General features: G+C 40.4%; 1 protein-coding gene and 1 long non-coding RNA gene across 6 annotated transcripts in view; one reads left to right on the forward strand and one right to left on the reverse strand.

Moving 5' to 3' along the window:
- Positions 1–19,551, reverse strand: part of LOC310901917 — a 42,391-nt gene extending 22,840 nt beyond the window's left edge. Inside the window, exons 1-5 of one of the 3 annotated variants that reach the window (XR_014586303.1) lie at positions 18,880–19,551; positions 17,921–18,481; positions 12,385–12,456; positions 6,564–6,710; positions 600–1,118 (exon numbers count right to left, since the gene is read on the reverse strand). This is a non-coding gene — a long non-coding RNA (uncharacterized lncRNA). Of the gene's footprint in view, positions 1–599; positions 1,119–4,168; positions 6,711–12,384; positions 12,457–17,920; positions 18,482–18,879 lie in introns of those variants that run through there. The other 2 variants (XR_014586304.1, XR_014586305.1) reach the window with 2 other exon arrangements.
- Positions 959–10,970, forward strand: PVALB (parvalbumin). Of its 3 annotated transcripts, none has more exons than XM_083842518.1 (5): positions 959–1,098; positions 1,544–1,611; positions 3,482–3,614; positions 4,053–4,162; positions 9,401–10,970. In XM_083842518.1, exons 2-5 carry the CDS (start codon positions 1,551–1,553, stop codon positions 9,427–9,429), a joined length of 333 nt encoding a protein of 110 aa, XP_083698644.1. In that variant the 5' UTR covers positions 959–1,098; positions 1,544–1,550; the 3' UTR covers positions 9,430–10,970. The 3 variants fall into 3 exon arrangements, with proteins under 3 accessions (XP_083698644.1, XP_083698645.1, XP_083698643.1); XM_083842519.1 differs by lacking the exon at positions 959–1,098 and adding an exon at positions 1,423–1,441; XM_083842517.1 differs by lacking the exon at positions 959–1,098 and having other exon boundaries at positions 1,453–1,611.
- Positions 19,552–19,915: the final 364 nt, after the last annotated feature.

Consider the following 19,915-nt stretch of genomic DNA (forward strand, 5'->3'; position numbering starts at 1 on the left):
GAAATATACAGAAATAGGGGGAAGGAAAAAAAAAAAAACAAGGAGAGAAGAATGACAGTCCCTCCCACAACGAAGGCTCTCTGTTTAAAAAAGAAAAGGAAGAGGGAAAAAAAAAAAAAAAGGGGACCCCAATGTCACCTCCTCCTCCGTCCTTCTGCGCTCAGTGGCACGCTAATGACTCACCCGTCGGAGCTGAACTTGGGACGCGGAGAAGAGGCTGGGGGCTCGTACTTTTTTTTTTTTTTTTTAAAAAAAAAAAAAAAAAAAAAGCGCTGAGGGATTACCGAGGGAAAGCAGAGCTTTCGCAGCAGCCTCCTCCTCCTTTCCCAGGCCGCTCTCTCGTTTCAGGACATGGGGCCGGCGCGTTCGTGGGGCCGGGCTGCATCTGCTGAGAGCAGCGCGGGGATGCTGCGGCCACGCTGCCTCCCTCCCACGTCCTTCCTAAAGCCGAGATGCTCACCCTGAGATGCCCACACTGAGATGCCCACTCTGAGATGCCAATAATGTTCCCGCCGAGCTCTGCCCTACTGCAGGGCCCTAAAACCTTGGCTGCCTCAGCCTGCTGGCTCCCGCCCATCCCTCAGCCCGAGCTGCGCTACCTGCCGCGCTTGCTGTGAAACATTGGCACGGGTTTTTGGGGCAAAGCGAAGCCAGAAAACAGGCTGGGCTTCCTCAGGCTTGGTGCCGGCTTTTCCGACGATGCCGGGGAGCTCCCGGTCCCCTCCCGAGGCCCCCGGCGCTGCGCAGGAGCCCGGCACGAGCGCGTTGTCACCTCCCGTCTCGCCTCGCCACATCGTGTCGCGGAAGGCTCTGCAGCATATTGTGCATTACAAACGGGAGCTGTGGGATTCGCAGGGATGTGATAATTAATTCAGCGAGGATGATGCTTAATATGGAGTGGCCCGAAAGAAACGAGGTCTAAAAGGAACGGGTGTGCGGAGGGGAGGGGGGGAGGGAGGCAGAAGGGGGAGACGTCTCGAGGCTCTGAACGGCACGGCAAATGCTCCAAAGCTCCATCGCATTCGCTCGCCGACCCCGAGAGCGGCTTGAAGCTTGGCATATGCCGCAGCTCCTCGCTCGTCACCGAACCTAAGCTCGGTAAAGCTCGTCCCGACTTCCTAAAGGAAAAAAAAAAAATAAAAATTAAAAGGACCCGGCTCTGCACCACCGGCTCTTCCACCGCACCCGAGAACTTGACCTTGGCACAACTCCCCCTCCGCTCTGGCACCGCTCCAGCGAGGCTCAGCCTCCAAATTTCCCGCGGGGGGCGACCCCCCCCCCCCTCCTCCTTTTTACCTCCCTCCCTTCCCCAGCCCTACTAAAAGGCATCCCCGTCCTCCCCCCCCCCCCCCCGCCTTGCAGCGGGACCGGGGGGCGACCCAGCCCCGTGGCACTTGGCCACACGCCGCTAACGGAGCTGGCTCCGGGCCAGCCTCTCCCGGTGTGCCATCCCCACACAGCACTGCAGCTTTGGTCATATGAGCAGAAATGATGAGAAAAGCACTTTTTTAATCTTTTCGCACTTGCTTCCCTGTTCAAACAGTTGCAGGATGGCTATGACTGACGTGCTCAGCGCTGAGGATATCAAGAAGGCTGTGGGAGCCTTTTCAGGTGAGTGCTTTTTTTTTTTTTTTTTTTTCCTTTTTTCTCCTCCCTTTCGTCTCCTCAGCCTAGGATAGCAGTGGATTTTTTTCAGCTCGGGGAAGATTAGAGGATCCGGCTAGATAAAATATCAAAGAGGATGTGTTTTCAGAAGTGCAGCGGAGGCATGACAGGTTTATCAAGCGCAGGGCTGCATCCTCAGCAAAGTTGCTCTGCACATTACAGAGGCGAAATACTCATTCATTTTTAAAGGGAGGCAAGCAGGAACTGCAGACAGACTTTGCTTCCAACGACAGGAGACTTTCTGAGGGAACAAAACCCTGGCCGAACTAGGGCGGACTGCATCCTGATGCAGGACAGGGGAGCCAGCCGTGGACGGCGGCAGCTTATCCATCACCCCCGACATTCAGTTTCAAGTCTTGCAGAACTGCTCCTTCGCGTTTCAAGGAGACAAGGGACCGCTCTTTTCTTACTTTCTCTGCCCCCCCCTCGGGTGGGCTTTGATTTTCGGGATGGAGCAGAAGGCAGCAGTAGCAGAGCAAGCGGGTGCGCTGCTCGGCTGCAGAAGCTTTCTGCAGGACAAATGGCTGCAGCGGTCCTTACATCCCTCGCAGACTCCTCCAGATTTCAGATATCCCCTATCTCATCTATTCATGGAGACCCCTGAAAAATGACAGCAACCCCCTTGGTGCTGCCGGAGCCCCAGATTGTTAAGGTTGCTCCCTGCACCCCAAACCACCTGGCTGCCCCTACCACCCGGGATAACAGCCTCTTTCTCTCCCGGTCTGTGCCGTGACCTTCCCAACCAGGCGCAAGTGCAAAACCCGCCGAGCCCGAACAAACTCAGCAGCCGGAGAGGCGCAGGGACCAACAAACCGCTTTGCTCCATCCAGCAGCTGTTTTTCTCATTAGCTTCCATTCTTCTAGGGCCGTCTCCAAGTCCCGGAGCAGACGCAATTAGGAGCAACTAATGACAGATCTCAGTCAAGCAGATCCCGAATGACTGAGCCTCCTTAATTTTATGTAATGGGAAAAGCTGCGGTAGGAATAAGGATGCATTTTAAATAAATAAATAAATAAGTCCACAGCATGTCTTGGAGGTCACTCTGTTAGATTTAAGGCTACATGGGCGGGACAAAAGCAGGTGCGGTTAAAGGACAGGAGAGGTGGAACAGGTAAGCCCACTTATCCCCTCTCCGATTTCCAGGGCTCTGTTTTCTCCCCGGTGATTGTGCCTACAAGGTCCTGCAGGCAGCAGAGCACAGCGCTCCCTTGCAGTGCCTGAGCTTACAAGTCACGATTGCACATACCTTTAGAGGCAGAAATGCAATTCTCTGATTTCGAGTAAGTCTTCAGGAAAAATGGAACAGAACTGAAATAGCCATGTGCTCTGAAACAGATTTTGTCAGTGTTGGGCTCCGTGGGTGAGTAAGAGTGTTTTTTTCCAGGGGTGGAAATGTCAAAAAGTGGCAGTGATCTAACAGTCAGGGTTCAGTCTCAGAAGACTGTTTTAGTGTAAAACTTTGGGGAAAAAACGGGAGTGGGGGGATTAAGACACTGAAATGAGAGCAAGCAGGTTAGACTTCAGTTTCCAACTCTGCCACAGAATTTCTGCGTGACCTTGGGCAAGTCTCCATCCCTCTCTAGCTCAGCTCTTCATCTGCAAAACAGAGACGCTGACCCTCTCACCCTTTGTATATTTAAATTAGTGTTTGTGAAGCATGGACTATTACAGTGCAGATATCTAGCTCCTGCCACAGCTAGGCTAGAATGTGCTTTTGGCTCCCAGGGTAGGACATGCAGCAGTAAGGAAGAAAATGTATGTGTATATGTTTTAATGATTTTTCTCAGCAGTTGTCTGGCTTTTCCTCTCCTGTAGCAGCTGAATCTTTTAACTACAAGAAGTTTTTCGAGATGGTAGGATTGAAAAAGAAGAGCCCAGAAGATGTGAAGAAGGTTTTCCATATTCTTGATAAGGACCGGAGTGGCTTCATTGAGGAGGAGGAATTAAAGTAAGTAAAGATATGTCCTTTCTCAAATAATCTCACCTTAAGAGTCTAATTCCCTGTTCTCTTTTTTTTTTTTTCGCCCACAATACCCTAGATAATACATACATACAGTTCAATCTCCTGCCTAGCATTTGTGTGCAATAATCAGTTGTTTGCTGATTATATGTTCTGAAGTGTGTTGGAGGTACTAGTTGTAGCTTTCACTGCAGGATCCCTCAAACACATGGATTATCAATACCTCACAGACAGCTCTTCAGTTAAAATGAAGTTTCAGAGTAAAGCACTCTTCCTGACTGACAAAAAAAAAAGAGGGTTATATCCATCTGGATTCCACCTCATATATCAAAACAGTGATGCAAATAAATACAAAGTAAAACCTTTCTGAAAAAGACTTAAAGACTTTTCCTTTTTTTTTTTTTCCTTTCCATGCCTCCTCTTTAGGTTTGTACTGAAGGGCTTTACCCCAGATGGCAGAGACCTATCAGACAAAGAAACAAAAGCTCTTCTGGCTGCTGGAGATAAGGACGGTGATGGTAAAATTGGCGCTGATGGTATGTAACTAGAGAAATAAACTTTGACAGTAAAAATCGAATATTACTATATCACTCTTACATAACAAGAACTGGGTAACTCTAGGAAACACTGGGGGCTGTGACCTTCTGAAGGGCACAATTTGGATTTAATGAGATGTGAAGTCTTGCTACATTTTCCATACCTTACTTGCAGGCTTTAGGGGAAACAGGAGCCGAATTCTGACACTAGAGGGGGCAAGAGTTTACAGAAACCGAGATGTAGTTAAGGCACACTACACCACAAGGCTAAGTACCGACACAACTTCTTTTAAAATCAGTTTAATTTTTCTGTTGATTTCAGTGTGGTGAGGGTCAGGGCACTGAGACTTTACAGAGGTACATGACTATAAAACTTAGAAAAGAGAAGCAAAAATCTTGCAGATTTTTCTAAAGATCTGAAAGAATATCTGCATTTCTCCTTGATGATTAGTAAAGAAAAAAACTAATGCTTTGCTAAGTCATCCAAAGTCTCACGATGTTCTTAAAATTCAAAGTACAGTCAGTCTGGTATGGTGCTTCTATACTATAACAGTCTATCCAGCTTTTGCTAGTGCTTATGTGGGTCTTCACAGCTAAGAAAGCTTATCGCTCCCTTTCTTTAAATATGAGAACTGAAAGGGGAAAAAATTCCTCTCACAACATTGCTAAAAAAAATATTGCTGTTTTCAGTTCCCCCTTGGGATGAATCAAATTAGCCCACAAAAAAAAATCTCCTTCTCCGCCACCCCCCCCTTTTCTCCCCCCCCCCCCCCCCCCAGTATCCCTGAGACACACTGGAAGAGACATGAAGAGATGCATTTCTGAATTACATCTTTCCTCACCGCAGGAGATAATAGCAGGGGTTTGTAGTGAGAGTACTAAATCACCCAGACAGCAGGCAATTGCTAAGTTTTCACCATACTGATAAGCCATATGATAGGATGAAATCTAAAGGTATCTTAAAAAAAAATATTTCTGTTACCTTATCTCTGAGATTATGTCCAAATAAAAAGCAATTAAGAAAGGAATAAAAGAAATAATGAGGTTATTTAACATTGTCTCCTAGTTTAGAAGCTGAAAAAATGGCCTATACCATCATCCACAGAAGCTAGTCAGGTGATATATCAGCTAAATTGCCTGTTCATAGCACACTGGCATATCAGTGACTATGATCCTGTTTCCAGTCTAAAGCCTCTTTATTTATCACATCATGATTATATTATGGTTGCATAGGAGCAATTGTGAAGCATCCAGGGGAAATTTCTGCTAAACTTTAGCAGCATTATTGAGCCTGAGGAGTGTGTCATTATCTGACATTTCATATGCTATTTTATATGGTTCCTTATTCCCATTAAAATGAGTGGCACTGATACTAAAATTAGTGGGCACAATTTTCAGAAGAAAACTTGATTCAGGTAAGTAAGCTTGCAGCTGATTGGGCAACCTCACACCAGATACATTCTCAGTTACTCCCAGAAGGCTGCAAACAAAAAATTACCTCAATTGGTATAAAATAAATACTTTGCAGAATCATTTTGGCTTATATGAAAGAACACAGCACTAATATTTTGATGCAAGATTGACTATAACTTTTTTTTTTTTTAATTGAAACAATGCCTGAAAGTTGGTACCTAATAACAAGGCAATATGAAACACCTCCCCTTTTCCCTACTTCTTTCTTCTGCAACTTTTACTCTTCCTTAATTCTGAGCTGGAATTATTTTGAATTTACACTAGATAATGAGAATGAAAGTTGTTTGTTTGTTTGTTTTCATTTTGCATTTTCTAGCCATATCCCTACTATAAAGCATACGTTCCTTTTCTGTTTCTTAAACATGAATCCAACAACAAGCTATTACACTGGAAAGGCTTGAAATACATGCAAAGATAAAAGCTGGGACTGTGACCAAAGGGTGAGGATGACAGATAGTTCACAACTTTTCCTTTGGTTCATAAATCCAATTCCAGATTATAACAGCCTACCTAAATAAAATGTGAAGTCAGAAGTGTACATCACATTAAAATTCAACATTGTAATGCTTATTTCTCTTACAAACCATTGGTTTGTTTCCTTGTCAGGGCACCACCTTTATCCCTTGTTTCAACCAGCCTCATATGTCACTAAATGAGCATGAACATGAAGCCTTTCACAGCAGTTAATGCTAATTCACAAGATGGCCCTTGAACTCTATCCCTTGAACTCAGCCCATAGCAGATGGGCTTCCTGGATTTTTTACCACCTCATAGAATCATATTTCAGCTGTGTCATCACAAACACTATTCTCAACTTCCTAATCAGCATTTCTTTGGTTAGTACACTTTTTTCTCTTAGGTCTGCTGCTTAAGGACTTTCTTAATTTCTGCAAAACTGTTTAGCTTTGAAATTAATTTGCCAACTTACCACTTGTTTCAAGATCTGTAATTTGAGGTTGATCCACCAGTTTCAAACAGTTGAAAATGTGTAGCTTGTTCATGCAAGACACGATCACCTTCTGTGTGATGCCAAGCCCCCTCCGTTTTCCATTGACGTGAACAGAAGGTGAAGAATCTGAAAAAAAAAAAATGCAGGTGAAATCCAGGTTACCTAATAAAACTACAAACATTAGCTTTCAGATTGGATTGGGAAATGATGCTGAAGCAGCACTGTCAGAACAGAGGTAGAAACAAAAATGAAAATTTCTGCTCAAAATGTTTTTTTGAAATCTCTTCTGAGTGCTAGCAGTAGACAAGCACACCCTGCCTTTTATTTTTCAATAAACTTGAGAAAGTACATAGAGAATTTTCAAAGAGTGGGCACCAAAGATAGAACAAATCAAAAAAAAAAAAAGACTAAGTCAAAGTCTTTTACTCAATACAATTCAACTTCTAAAAATATTTATGAATATTTCAGTTATTTTCTTTAAAAGTTCCTAAAATGAGGCATCGTACATTCAAAATTACAACTGGTAAATCATGACCTTGACACAGATAAAGGACATCACAAAAGAGAAAAAACCTCTGGGAAGTTTTTCTTTTCTTAACCATCTTTGTGCTCTAATGTTTCTGAAATAAATTATTTTAGGTCATTGTTTACAAAGTTTCCTAAATAGATTTGATAACATATATTTTTACAAAGTCTGATCAGAAAAATTACTTTACCTGACAAAATAGTCTAGAACCCTGTAACTGAAAACTACTGTGTGTGCATTATTAGTTTTGTTTGGAAGGCAAGTTGTGACTGGAGAAGAGGATGCAGTCAGTCAGAAGATTTGTCTCATTAACAGGCCATTTAGAGGCAACAAACATTGACAAAAATGCCCAACATGCAGGGGCTAGTGTATAGTGCCTTATCTCAGGAGTTTTGCATATATGAATACGCTTTCTAACACAACCTGCCTGCGGTGGAGCTAACCTTCATATGAAAATAAATGGCAAACTAGTTAATGAAATTATTCAACTGGAACATCTCTGAAATATTTAAAGTACATTGAAAATCCTGGAAAAAGTATAAAGTGCATAGTAGTTATTCATGAAGGACTATTTTACGGTTTGGTGGCTATCAGAAAGTACCCTTGAAATATATTGCCATTAAGTGATAATATCACTATCATAATGTATTATAGAAAAATTTTGGCTGCAAGTTAAATAACCTTTTCCAAATATATTCTGTATATACAACTTGCTTTAAAAAGGATTTAATTTAGCAGTAGCAAGTACGACAACTTGTTCTAATAGAATATGCATTGTTAGTTTTCCCTTTTGGAAAGGTTTCATCCCTGGGAGTTCATGTTTCTCGCAGTAGGATTTATTCATACAGTGATTTAATAATCATTATTTTCCTTTTCTGCCCAGAATAGTCTGGGTTTCTATCACAAGTGCTTTATGTTATCTCTTAAATTCAGTTTGCAACACTTTCGATCTATGTACCCCCAATATGTACAGGATTTATGCATGTTTTATGTTAAGTAATCTGCATAACTAATCCTAATTTGGATTTACATCTTTCAAAATGATGGACAATTGTGGATTTAATTTAAACCCTCTGACACTTATTTCTTAGTCTGGCTTGTCAGTATTTGGCAAAATGTTTTCTGGACATGTCTATCAATAATGCTATCTGTTCGTACAAACCAATCAGTAAAGATTTCACTGATTTAGTGATGAGCATTTTTCAGCTGAATATCAGAATGTTCTCTAAAATGCCTAATTTTGCCTTCTACCTCTTTTAGTTGAAAGGCATTACTCTTCATTATGTCAAACTTCAATAATGTCCTCTTGAGCCTTTACAGATGGCTACCTGCCCTATTTGTCATTTTCCTCTCAGCTGATTATGTTAAACCCATAAACCACTCCGTGGATCCTCTAATCCTTTTATCATCTTTGTTTCCCTTCTTGGGATTCCCTCCAGCCTCTCATTTTTAACGCTCTGAGGCACACACAACTACTGTTCAAGGTATCCTCATGTGTGAATGGTCCAAGGTTAGATGGCGTTAGGAATTTTAACCTCCATGGGTAATACAATATTCACAGAGTGCAGCGGGCCAGGCAGCTACTTACTGAGATACAAATGTGCCTTTTCCATGCTTTATCACCCTGCTGGAAGGCATTCTATATATTGAAGCACAAAATAATCCCAAACCGCAAATAGATACATTTATATAAATATTATGGATATAACACCAGTAAAAGCTACAAGGCCTTTTGAAATCACAGGAATTTCTCTCATTATCACCATTGTGGTCAAGATTGCTATGCAGGTTTTTACAGCAGAGTCAGCCTGCTCTTTCTGTAATCTGTCATTTTCCGTCAATTTGCCAGTAAAAAATCCAGTTTGAATGTAATATACTTATAATATAGGGACACAAGTATTCTGAAAGACTCATTAATGAGTCTCTTTGCCAAACTCTGATATAAAGGAAATTTATCTGACTGCAAAATTAAATTTTGAGTTCTTGCATTCATCCCATTGAGATTTACAAAGGAATAATGGGAAACTAATCAAGTTCTTCACATGAAAAGCAGTGGACATTTTTGACAGTCTGGCACGTATAGCGTTCCTCTCCCTTACCCTCAGAAAATTCTTTCATGTCACTATTAAGATTTCCTAAGTCATATTTTCACTTTAATTAACTTGGGTTTCTTTGCTGTTCTGTTATTGTGATGTTTCTGCTACATCAGTGACTCTGTAATCATTGTAATATGCTTCCTCCCTCTTTACACCTTCCTTTTTAAATATTTTAATTTTTTTCCTTTCTCCAGAATTTGCAACTATGGTGGCTGAATCATAAAGGCTTTAACCAATGCAAACCCTTCACCCATCCTTCACTGCCCAATTCCAACCACCTCCTGCTGACTGCTTTGGCTCCTGTTCTATTTATTTATGTTATTTTATACTCCAGCTCTGTTCTCTGCAATCCTGCAACTCTGTAATTGTGCTGAAAGACACTGTTAAAATAATAAAGGTCACATCAATCTGGGCTTTATTCTCTCTCACTATCACTTATGTCATATAGGCTTGACACACATCGAGTGAAAATTCTACTTCCCCCTCCCTCTGCTGACCCCCCTGCTGCTTTATCCCTAGTTAGGGTAAAGTGGGAAGAAATAAAAAAAAAAAAAAATCATTTGGGATAAAATGTGCATAAAATGAGTCAAATTCAGTTCAAGTTCCGAAACGTGGCAGAACGGACTTCATTACTTTTAAGCCATCCCTACTAGATGGATGCTTACTCATAGCCTGGAAAATCTCTAGTGATGGCAATTACCCAACTTCATTTGGCAGTTTGTTCTTTTGACTTAATCAATGTTACAGCTAAAACATATTTCCTAATTGTTAGCCTACATCCTCCCTGCTGCATGCTGGTGATCAGTAAATTATTGGCGATCAGTAAATTATTTGCACCATTTGCTAAATTTGCCTGGTGGAGGGGGATTTTTGGCTAAAAGATTTGACAGAAATATCAATCGGTGCCAATCGTGGATAGGGATAACTTCATAATCTATTAAAATACGGTCACTTTTGAAATGCAGGATATATTCACCAGCAGTCTTAAACAACTATCTAGGACAGAAAGAATGGAGAAACAGCATTAGGAATTTCAGGAAAGGGGGCACCAAGATTTGGCTGTGATGCTACTGTTGACACTCCCGCTGTTAAACTAGCATATCACAAAAATCCCATCAAAAACAACTCTTCTAAAACTTTACCAAAAAAAAAGTAAATATCTTCCTTTGAGTTAAGTACAGGAAACTGAGACTCGAGCTAAGGAAGCAACTGATAGTAAGCCTATGGCAGAGCCTTGTTTCCCAAATCCTGGTCAGTAACTTTGAAACCAAGCTACTGCTTTTTTTCTTTTTTTTTTCCCCTCTTTATTTTTTTAAATCAAAGAATAAATGAGGGGGGAAAAATCACTTTTAGGCAACATTTTCCCCACATCTTGACAGAACATTGATTACTACTGCAATAAAAAGAAGGATATTTGACATTTTTTTTGATTCCGAACTCTTCCCTGCAGCAATAGTACCTTGCTCCATTCTGATTATCACTAATTAGTATTGTAAAAAAAGGTATGACAGAAACACTGTCACCATCACATTGTACAGAATACCATTCTCTGCCACGGCAATTACCAATGCTATTTGCAAAGCCAACAAACAATCCCTAAAGCCATTCTAGATTTTCACTCTGTAGCCACTTACAAGGAAGATTTTTTGCTGAAGCTGCTGTTCATTCAAACGAAATCCTCTGGTTTTGCACAATGTATATATGGATGTGAAAAATGTATTGATTTTTAAGTACCCAAATAAAGCAAATGAAAATGGATTGCAACGAAGCAGTTTGTTTATTTTTTTCTCGGCAGTTGCTGACCTCAAGTGGTAATAAAGCATAATTACAAGAGTATACTGCGGTACAGAAAAACATTAGGAATCCAGCTACTGAAGTATCATGAATAAAGATCCACGGAATCACAGTATTGCCATAAAAATCACTATATAATCGAAGCTTTTTATATTCTCTGTCTATTTTTGAACAAGCAAGGACTTATATTTAATACATCTCTGTATGGCATGAAAACTAATTTTTTCCAGGGCTGTACCAAAAAATAGCACAATAGTAAAAGGAGTAAATAAACCTAGCCATTGATGAGTCTAAAAAATTATTTATAGGAAATTATTGGAAATAAAATATGTTACAGAAACATTAATGGGGATATTTTACTGGTACAAGTCTGAAGACCCCACTGATCCCTGCATCAGTCTTTCTTCCCATTATTCCCTCAACCACTCCTGAACAAGCAACACTCAGGGCCAAATCTGACCTAAAAATTTCCACTACACAGTAATGGATAAGATTAAAAGAAATATCCATTTACTTTCATATAGAAAATGTTAAAATACACATACCACATACAATGGGTACAGAGACACTCAAAATAGCACCTACACTTTTCATGGTAGACAGTACTTAATATTCTAAACACAAACTAATACCTGACTAGCCACATTTGTTCAGTTTGTTCTAATATGCAAATACCATACTTAGATGCCCCATACCATCAAAACTCTCAAAATCTGTTTTAAATAGTTATTGTTGTTATTATATTTTAAATTCAAAGTTCAAATTTCAACATTTTGTGCTTTTACCACTAGAGGAAAAACAACACAAACAAAAAAAACCCACAGGTGCCTAATAAAAATACATTTCTGCCTGAACATAAAATGACTGTTTTATCATTTATTTAACTATTACTATCACTGTCAATTCCTCAGTGTTTATCTTAGATTCTTATTTCTGCCTCCCATGTTGCTTCCAGACCTTCCCCAAATCTTGAATTGTTCTATTTCCAGTTAAGAAAAACTCTCAGAATTTTCACAACTGCTTCTGTTAGGTGGAAGTTACCTAGTTGCAGCTCACAATGCAGCAAAATTAAAACCAGCATTTTAAAGTTACAGTAAAATATAAAATAGAACATCATATAAACTGTATTAAATCATTCATTTTCATATCATTCATTTTCATGTCATTAAGGCTGTCATAGAAATTATTTTGAAAACTGAAGAAAAATGAATTTGCTACAAAATTAAATTGGACCTTCAGCAGAGTGTAGATTATAATATGCTTGACAAATACAAAAAAAAAAATCCACATTACCCTGTGAGGTACAATTTCATACAGAAAGATGTGTTAATTTTCACATGCACAAGCAAAGCAGAGAAATTAAGTTTCTCTAGGAAACATTTACCTTAATTTTCTTAATTGGCATCTTTCATCATCATCTTTGTCATGGACACTAAGTGTTCTGTAATTTTCTTCCCTGTTGTAATAGAGTACAAGTTACTAAAAACAAAACAAAACAAAACACCTCCAACCATCACACTGAAGACAAAATCTTAAAAAAAAAAAAAAACTATACACATCCTTTCGTTAGATACATTGCCAATGGTTTGTAACAAGGCATCTGGGTGATTTAAGGCATGTAAATCATGTTTACCCCTACGAAAAAGGTATTACTTGTTCATATTGATATCATATATTGTTAGGAAAGAAATACAGCTCTCTCTCAGCTGCAGCTCAAAGGGAAGAGCCAAATCCTCAAGTCATAGACAAAACACGATTTCCTGACAAATGACATCACGATTTAACAAAAAAGATGTACACCGATAGACCATCACCAACTCTTAACATTTCTCAGAGCACCATTTTACCATTACCAAACCTTTAACCAACAAATTCATACTTGTTCATGCTTTACAAGGCCCTGCCAAGCTTTTAATGGAGTTTCATGGATCAGCAATTTTCCACATGCCTTATTTTGGGAATCAATGGACTGGAGGCCATAACACCTGTTCATTTTGCAGAAACCGAGCTAGAATTCATAATTACTGCCTATCCACTCGTCCCGAGCTCATCACTGCCTAACGTCCCATGTTTGCTTCCACTCTTCACTTCATCAAAGCAAAGTTTGCTCATTTGCTTCTTTTGCCTTTTCTGACTTTGCGTCTTTTGGGGGAAAGTAAGGTCACTTTTCCCTAGTTTCTAAGTACTTTCAGTGATTGGAAATGCAGTTCACACTCTCCTTTCCAGCTACACACAGTTTTAACAAAGCCTCTGTACTCTAGTATCTAAACATGTACAACATTCCATCTGAAACAGTTAATATTTTGTTATGGAATTAAAAATTACAGAATTTCACAATATTATAAACAAGTTCTGCCTCAGTAAAATAATTCAACACCAAATATTATGAATTTACAAAATCCCAGGCAGAGAATTAAGTGGTCAGTGGATAGAGAACACGTTTTTATTTATAAACCAATTGCAAATGAAAGAGAAATTTTATAGCATACATTAAGCCACCAAAATGAAGCTGTGATTACAGTTTGTGCTTGCATTCTTGTGCTACCACCACCCAGGAACCACAGGTAACAAAGATACAAGAGCACAGACTTCAGCACATGGAAGTAATTAGAATACCGCCTCCAAGTCCTGGACTCTCTCATTGCTAAGGTTTGCCTGAACCTGAGCTGCTGCACAATCCTACCTTCCTTCTGAAAGAATATTTTGGCAAATTCTCTTTTCCAAAGAGATCCACACCTGAGAAATCCCAGACATGCTAGAGCTCCAACATCTAAAACAACTTTTCTGCTAAATAAGTGAGCGCAAAGCAAAATGTTTCTAAAGGGGGTTAGCTGTGCTAATGAGACCAGTTGTCGAAACTTTCCCAGACCGTCGGATCTTTTAGTGTGGGACAATTATTTCACAGGGGAGGAGGTATGTTTCTGGTTAGTGCTCTCCTGGTTAATAACGCAACAAAGCTTGATACAGTTTTAAAGGCAGAAATTATTACAAATACAAATACTAGAGTCATTTCTCCAGCTGCAGACAAACAGAAGGAGCTGAAATAGCAACAATAATATAAAAGATATGATAATATAAGGATATAAATGAAAACACTGGGGGGCACTTAACCAGGCTGTGGAACATTCAGTTACAAAAGATACTTTTTAATAAACTTATTTAGTCTTCCGTCTAGGAAAATCTAAGTGAAAGGATCTTGTCGCTGCCTGAATGAGAATGGCCAGCTCTTATGACAATTTGTAATTCCAGGGGATGCTCGCCTTGAGCCATTAACGGCTCACATACAAAACCCCAGTTGGTTTCACTAGAGTTACAGTGCTACAACGCTGGCATTAACAAATGGATACTCAGGGCTTCTGGTGGTAAGAACACGGTAACTACCCATTAAATCCAACTTTAGAGCTTCCACCATAGAGCTTCGAGACGGTCAGAAAGAAACAGAGGAACAGAGGTCAACTGGCTAACAGGGAGGCGCTACCGGAGGGAAGGGCCGTGGGTTGCTGAGAAGCCGAACAGCTCAGAGTCATTTTCGGGTTTTAGAAATGTTGCCTTGAAGGGTGCGGGGTTTCTGTTTTGTTTTCTAAATTCTAATATCTTAATTGTTAACAAACTTCGCTTCCAGTAGCTTTCACAATGCAATGCAGTTTAAAATTATATATATATATCACTAGATACTAAAATATATAGGTAATAACAAATTATCAAGCACTTATTACTGCTCTAATATAGAGACAAATCAGAATTATGTGGCTGTGCTAATTTTAGGCTTCCTTCTGTAGATGAATGGAGATTTTCTGTCTTAAAACATTTGCATTCCATCGCCCTTCTTAAAGTAATTTTCAATTTTGCTGGATACAGCACAACTGCATCCACTCCTTCAGCTGCAATGGGTTGTTGAAATTGAGCTATTGCCCAGCACCTGCTCTTAGTCAGACAGCTCAAATCAGAGGTTAGGGGAAAAAATAAAGATTTTATGTAATTGTAATGCAAGTCTCCTTTTAGCTTTGCTGCAGTCAGTGTTCAATTATGTTCTGTAACAACCTCCATTACTGGAGCCAGTGTTTTTCTGTTCCTCCCTGCATGCATTAACTTTCTTGTTCACACGTGATAGCCTTCTTAGTAAAGCAGAGGAATCTTAAGAGACATTTGCCCATAAATTTAATGAGTCTACATCTTCTTTTTGCCTGCTGAGGATCCTAGTGTTCAAGTGTATCTTCATTTTGAATGTTCCAAAGGAAGATAACTGGTATAATGTAACTTGAATTATTTCTCACTGAAGGCCTGATAGGTCAAAATTAACCTAAAATTTAATCTGGTCTCACGAATACAAAACACAGAGCAGGTAACAATGAAGGGCTCCCCATGTAATTTTTTTTCTTCCTGGACATATCCTATTTTTACAAGCTCAGGATCCTACTCACTCAGAATTTCTATTAGCTCATGCTGTAGCCCAGATGTTTAAGACTATCAGAAGCAGGAACCAAGGCTCTACTTCTGTAGTTACAAAAGTGATGAAGAGTTCATCCAGGAAGGCTCAACAGCAAATGGGAAGGAAGTAGTTGGTGTGCACAGCTGTGGGAATTTGCAAGGGGGAGACTTGATTTTGAAGTAGGAGAGGGAAACAAACAATACATGGAGAGAGAAAGCTCTAAGGTAGGGACAAGAGGGTGAACAACACAGAAATTCAGGGTCTCGGACTTGGGGATATGGATATCCAGAGCAGAAAGGATTGGAGATGATTAGAGGGAGGTTTTGAAAAGCTTAGAGATGAAGAGGTTTTATTACAACATAAACACATTGTAATAAATTGACCTTGAAAAGAAAGGACATGGATAACATGGAAAAGCTTGTGCCTAAAAATTAACCTTTTAGACAAAAGGGGATGATAGAAAACAGAGTATTGCAGACTCTTGGAATTTTTTAGGAGTCTCAAGTATTTTTCTTCTCCATAACCCATTAAAGCTCCAGCTCCTGGAGTCACGTGGCTGACTCAGTTTTCAGCAAGGGCAAAAAAAAAAAATCTAGCTGTCATGGCAGCAGAGAAAATCTGGAAAATTCAAACCCTAAAAACTCCAGCACAACATAAAACAAAACATCACCTTTTTTTATTAAATTTCTAGATTTGAATCTAGTTTGCCTTATAGTTTTTAATGCAGAAAGTAGCATTAGTGTAAACCTAGCAGCTGCTTTCTAAGCACTGACAGAAGCCAAAGAACCAAAAAGATGACTCCTAGCCGATATCATGATCTTCACCACCACGTAACGAATGGCATACTGGAATTATGGATAGCTCATCTGAGGACATCATAAATTCCTATGTTCTGAGTTGTACAGCCACAGCCCCACAATGCAGAAGCATACTCAGTGCTCATAGGCATTGAAACACCCAACACACAACACTGTGCAAAAGAGCCCAGCAATGGCTGCTCCAGGAAGAGCGTACTCGGATATGAAAGAGGTTCAGGCCACACAGAGGGCTGCCATAAGTCTTTAGTCTGTCACGGTTACAACCCCCATTCAGAGATCTCTACTACATGAAGATGTCCGTATGAGGCTTTGGATCCCAAATCAGCAACCCAGGTCTAATGCTTTGGGACATATTGCCAAAATTGACATAAAAGATTAGAGTTTGTTCCCAGCACTTTTCCTAGCTTTATCATCTTTTAGTGCAGTCTAATACAGAACTGTTACTCTGATTTTACTATCTACTATATACAAGAGCAAACAAATAAAGATTCAAGCTGGAATTTTTCCAGACGTATTCAGAACAATTATTCCCCATAAACTCTCCTTATCTTTATCCATGTGGATTTGAACACGTCCTTGAGAAATCTGTCCCTCGTTCCATATTCAGCAGAGAGGACAAAACACAATTAGCATACTCGAACCAAGTTTATAGCCTTGTGGAGATACCTACTCTACGTATAACGATTTACCACTTTTTATTGATGCTACAACCACCATTCATTTCTGACTTCCACGTTCCCAGTGTAGTACATCAAAAACAAATGATAGATGTGCCAGATCAGTCAGAAGCGCTGTTGCAGCTGCCAACAAATCCTTTGGCTGATTCCACCATTTTGTAATCATCTTAAATTTCAGTCCACCGAGTCTCAGACGAAAAGCCTTCATATCCGTGTCTCGGTCCTGACCACAAAAAAGCAAGATCAGAAGACTTGGAACTATAATGCTATTAGCAATAGTGATACAGAAAACATCCAAATTCGTACTTCTGTGATAATAGCCTCACTTTGAAGAAAAGAAACAAAAGGGGGATGCGATATGAAGTAGCCCTCAAAACCAGACGAAGCTTCCGTCTCTTATACTATCTTTGGACAGTGTAAAGAAATGAAATGTACACATCAGTTCTTGTAGTTTTCAAAGCTCTCCAGACATATCACTAAATACAGCTAATTCTGTAAGAATCTATACAGATGAAGAACCACATGAACTCTGAATATCTACCTATTTTCAAGGTATTTCTGATGCTGTTTTGTCACATTTTTTGTTTTTAGTAACAGAAGTTTTAAGAAGAGATGAGATGGTCTGTATTTAAGCGTGTTCTTACATAACGATCTACTAATTCTTTTCCTCAGCATTAATGCCCTCCTGAGAAGCATTGCTGACTCCAAGGATAGCTACATTAGTTCCTCAGCAGCCTTTATATTAGGCAGCACATTCAAGTTACAGGTTGTAACCTACTCAACCAGAACACAACCAGAATCTTTGAATCTGAAATACAAAAACAAGTCCTAGGAAAATTAGGGAGTTCTACCTCACCAAAATCACATTTTAACAGGTATGTTGTGATGGAGACAGTGAAGTGAATTGCTCAGTGCCCCTCAGAATTAGAAGTAAAAATCATGTAACAGTCTAAAATACCACACGACCTTGGTTTAATCGTCATTGTAAAGCCTTACCTCACCTTGCTGCTGCCATTCCTTGCCACTCTTACTGGAGCTGCAGTGCCACCATCACTGCTTTCTGGAGCCTGATGAACTGTGCTTTATCTGCTGTTTTGTGACCATTGCCTAAAGGAACGTGACTTCAGATTTCAGGGTCCTGTGGCTACCAGGACAATTTACCCTGCTCGTGTTAGAGAAGGGGCACTTCCCACTCATAGGAATCTTGCTATATTTGGTAAAGAAATGAAACATGAATAAGGGAGTGCTCTATTTCTCTTTAGCTGCTAAGTACAGGATTTAACTTAATCAACACTTCTCTGGGGTGAAGACCTCATCCTGTGCTGTGTTGCTGTTGTTTTTTCAGACCTGCAGGGTTTCTTTCCACTTCCCTCTTCTTCTTGTATTCAAGATGAGAGAAGCTTCAGTGAGCACAGAGACCAGTATTCCAATTTATTCAGCAGCAACCTCTGTAGACTGCTAACAGCGAAATGTGATTCTGCTTGGATTACAAGGTATGGACAAGTAATTTGATCCTTAATCTATCACTGCCAATGCAGGTAAGGGAAGAACTTTTACCTGTGAGAAATCAAGCAGAGGAAAAGATTGAGATTGGGAAAAAAAAAAAAAATCTGGGGGGCAAAAGGACAGCTGAAATAAGGGACTTGTGCCCTCTCTTTAAGAGCTGCGTGGACAACCACATGCAGAGGTAAGTAGGAAATGAGGGAATGGGACAAAGGACCAGGGTGCAAAAGTAGCAAATAGGAGAAAGGAGATAGGTTCTAAACAGAATTTTTCAACAGCAATGAAAATTTCACCTCCAAGATAATCTATCCTTTCTATTACACTGATCCCAGTGTAAAATGGTAGAGACGTTTGAGACCTCTGTAAATGTTGATGGTTACTACTACAGTACAGACACAATCAATAAATCTCAAGTACATCATAATGGATCCTCAAAGCCTGTGCATACTAACCTGTCAGTAAACTGGGACAGTATTACAAATAGACAAAGGATAATGCAAGGACTGCAAAAAGAGAGCAGAGATGAGTGGATTTCCTGGAGGACGGAGTGGATGGCAAGAAAGATGAGAAGGGGGTAAACTATTCAGATGTGATGGAGAACATCGTTAAAAGCGCACCTGTTTTACATGATGGGAGAATTCAGTGATGGAGAAGAAAACACTGAAGGCAATAATCAGACCTGGGATCCTTTTACTTTTAAAGGAACCCCCCGAACTGATCCCATCACACTTCTCTCTAGTCATCACCCACAACTGGCCACCACAACCTATAGAACTCCCTTTCATACTCTGATTGCAGACACAATTATTTTTATTTGCATATAGCACACTGCGCTGTTTTTCCTACAGGTACTTATTAGTGTTGTTACGTGCTTGTCTGACACGATGTATGGCACACACACCACAGCCCCAAACACGCAAAATGGGGCACTCACGCCAGAAAAGAACCCAAAAGTTGCCTTCTAAACTGGCACTACCTTGAGGTTCAAACAAAAAATAAATAAATTGAGGAAAAAAATCAGTTTTAACCAACTGCTCCCTTTGAACGCCCACTCATAGCCAAAACACGGGTGCGCAACGGCCACCAAAGGCACGAGCCCCTCAGCCCTTACGCGCATGCGCAGAGCCACCTTCAGACATGGGGCGGGTTGAGGGGGTGCGGTCATGCGCATACGCGGACAGGGTCTCAGCCGGGCGGGCGGGTGAGGGAGCTCCTGAAAGGAAGATTCCATTAGTTTGGGAAGGGGGGAGATGGGAAATGGGGGCTTTTATCCCTTATTCTCATTTTTCTTTTCCCTCCTCAGTGCTTCTACACCACTGTTCTATAGTTATTTGCTCGTAGTTTTAGTGTTTTCTGCCGTCTGCCCCGTGGATTAATTTTGGCTAGATGGTACGGTCCTCTGTGTTCTACCCAATAAGAAGCCGGTCTCCGCAAACGTAATAGTTGCTGGGCAGAAATCACCCCCTTGCCTCCGTACCACTACGGCAC

The sequence above is a fragment of the Anser anser genome, assembly GCF_964211835.1.
Source record: "Anser anser genome assembly, chromosome: 1".
In the NCBI taxonomy this organism is placed as follows: Eukaryota; Metazoa; Chordata; class Aves; order Anseriformes; family Anatidae; genus Anser; species Anser anser.

What these genes read in the sequence shown, in the direction of transcription:
- PVALB (XM_083842517.1), top strand. Translation starts at nt 1,479, where the DNA reads ATGAGCAGAAATGATGAGAAAAGCACTTTTTTAATCTTTTCGCACTTG. An exon ending in ATTGAGGAGGAGGAATTAAA is followed by an intron (nt 3,615 to 4,052) that starts GTAAGTAAAGAT and finishes CCTCCTCTTTAG; the next exon opens with GTTTGTACTGAAGGGCTTTA. An exon ending in TGGTAAAATTGGCGCTGATG is followed by an intron (nt 4,163 to 9,400) that starts GTATGTAACTAG and finishes TCCTTTCTCCAG; the next exon opens with AATTTGCAACTATGGTGGCT.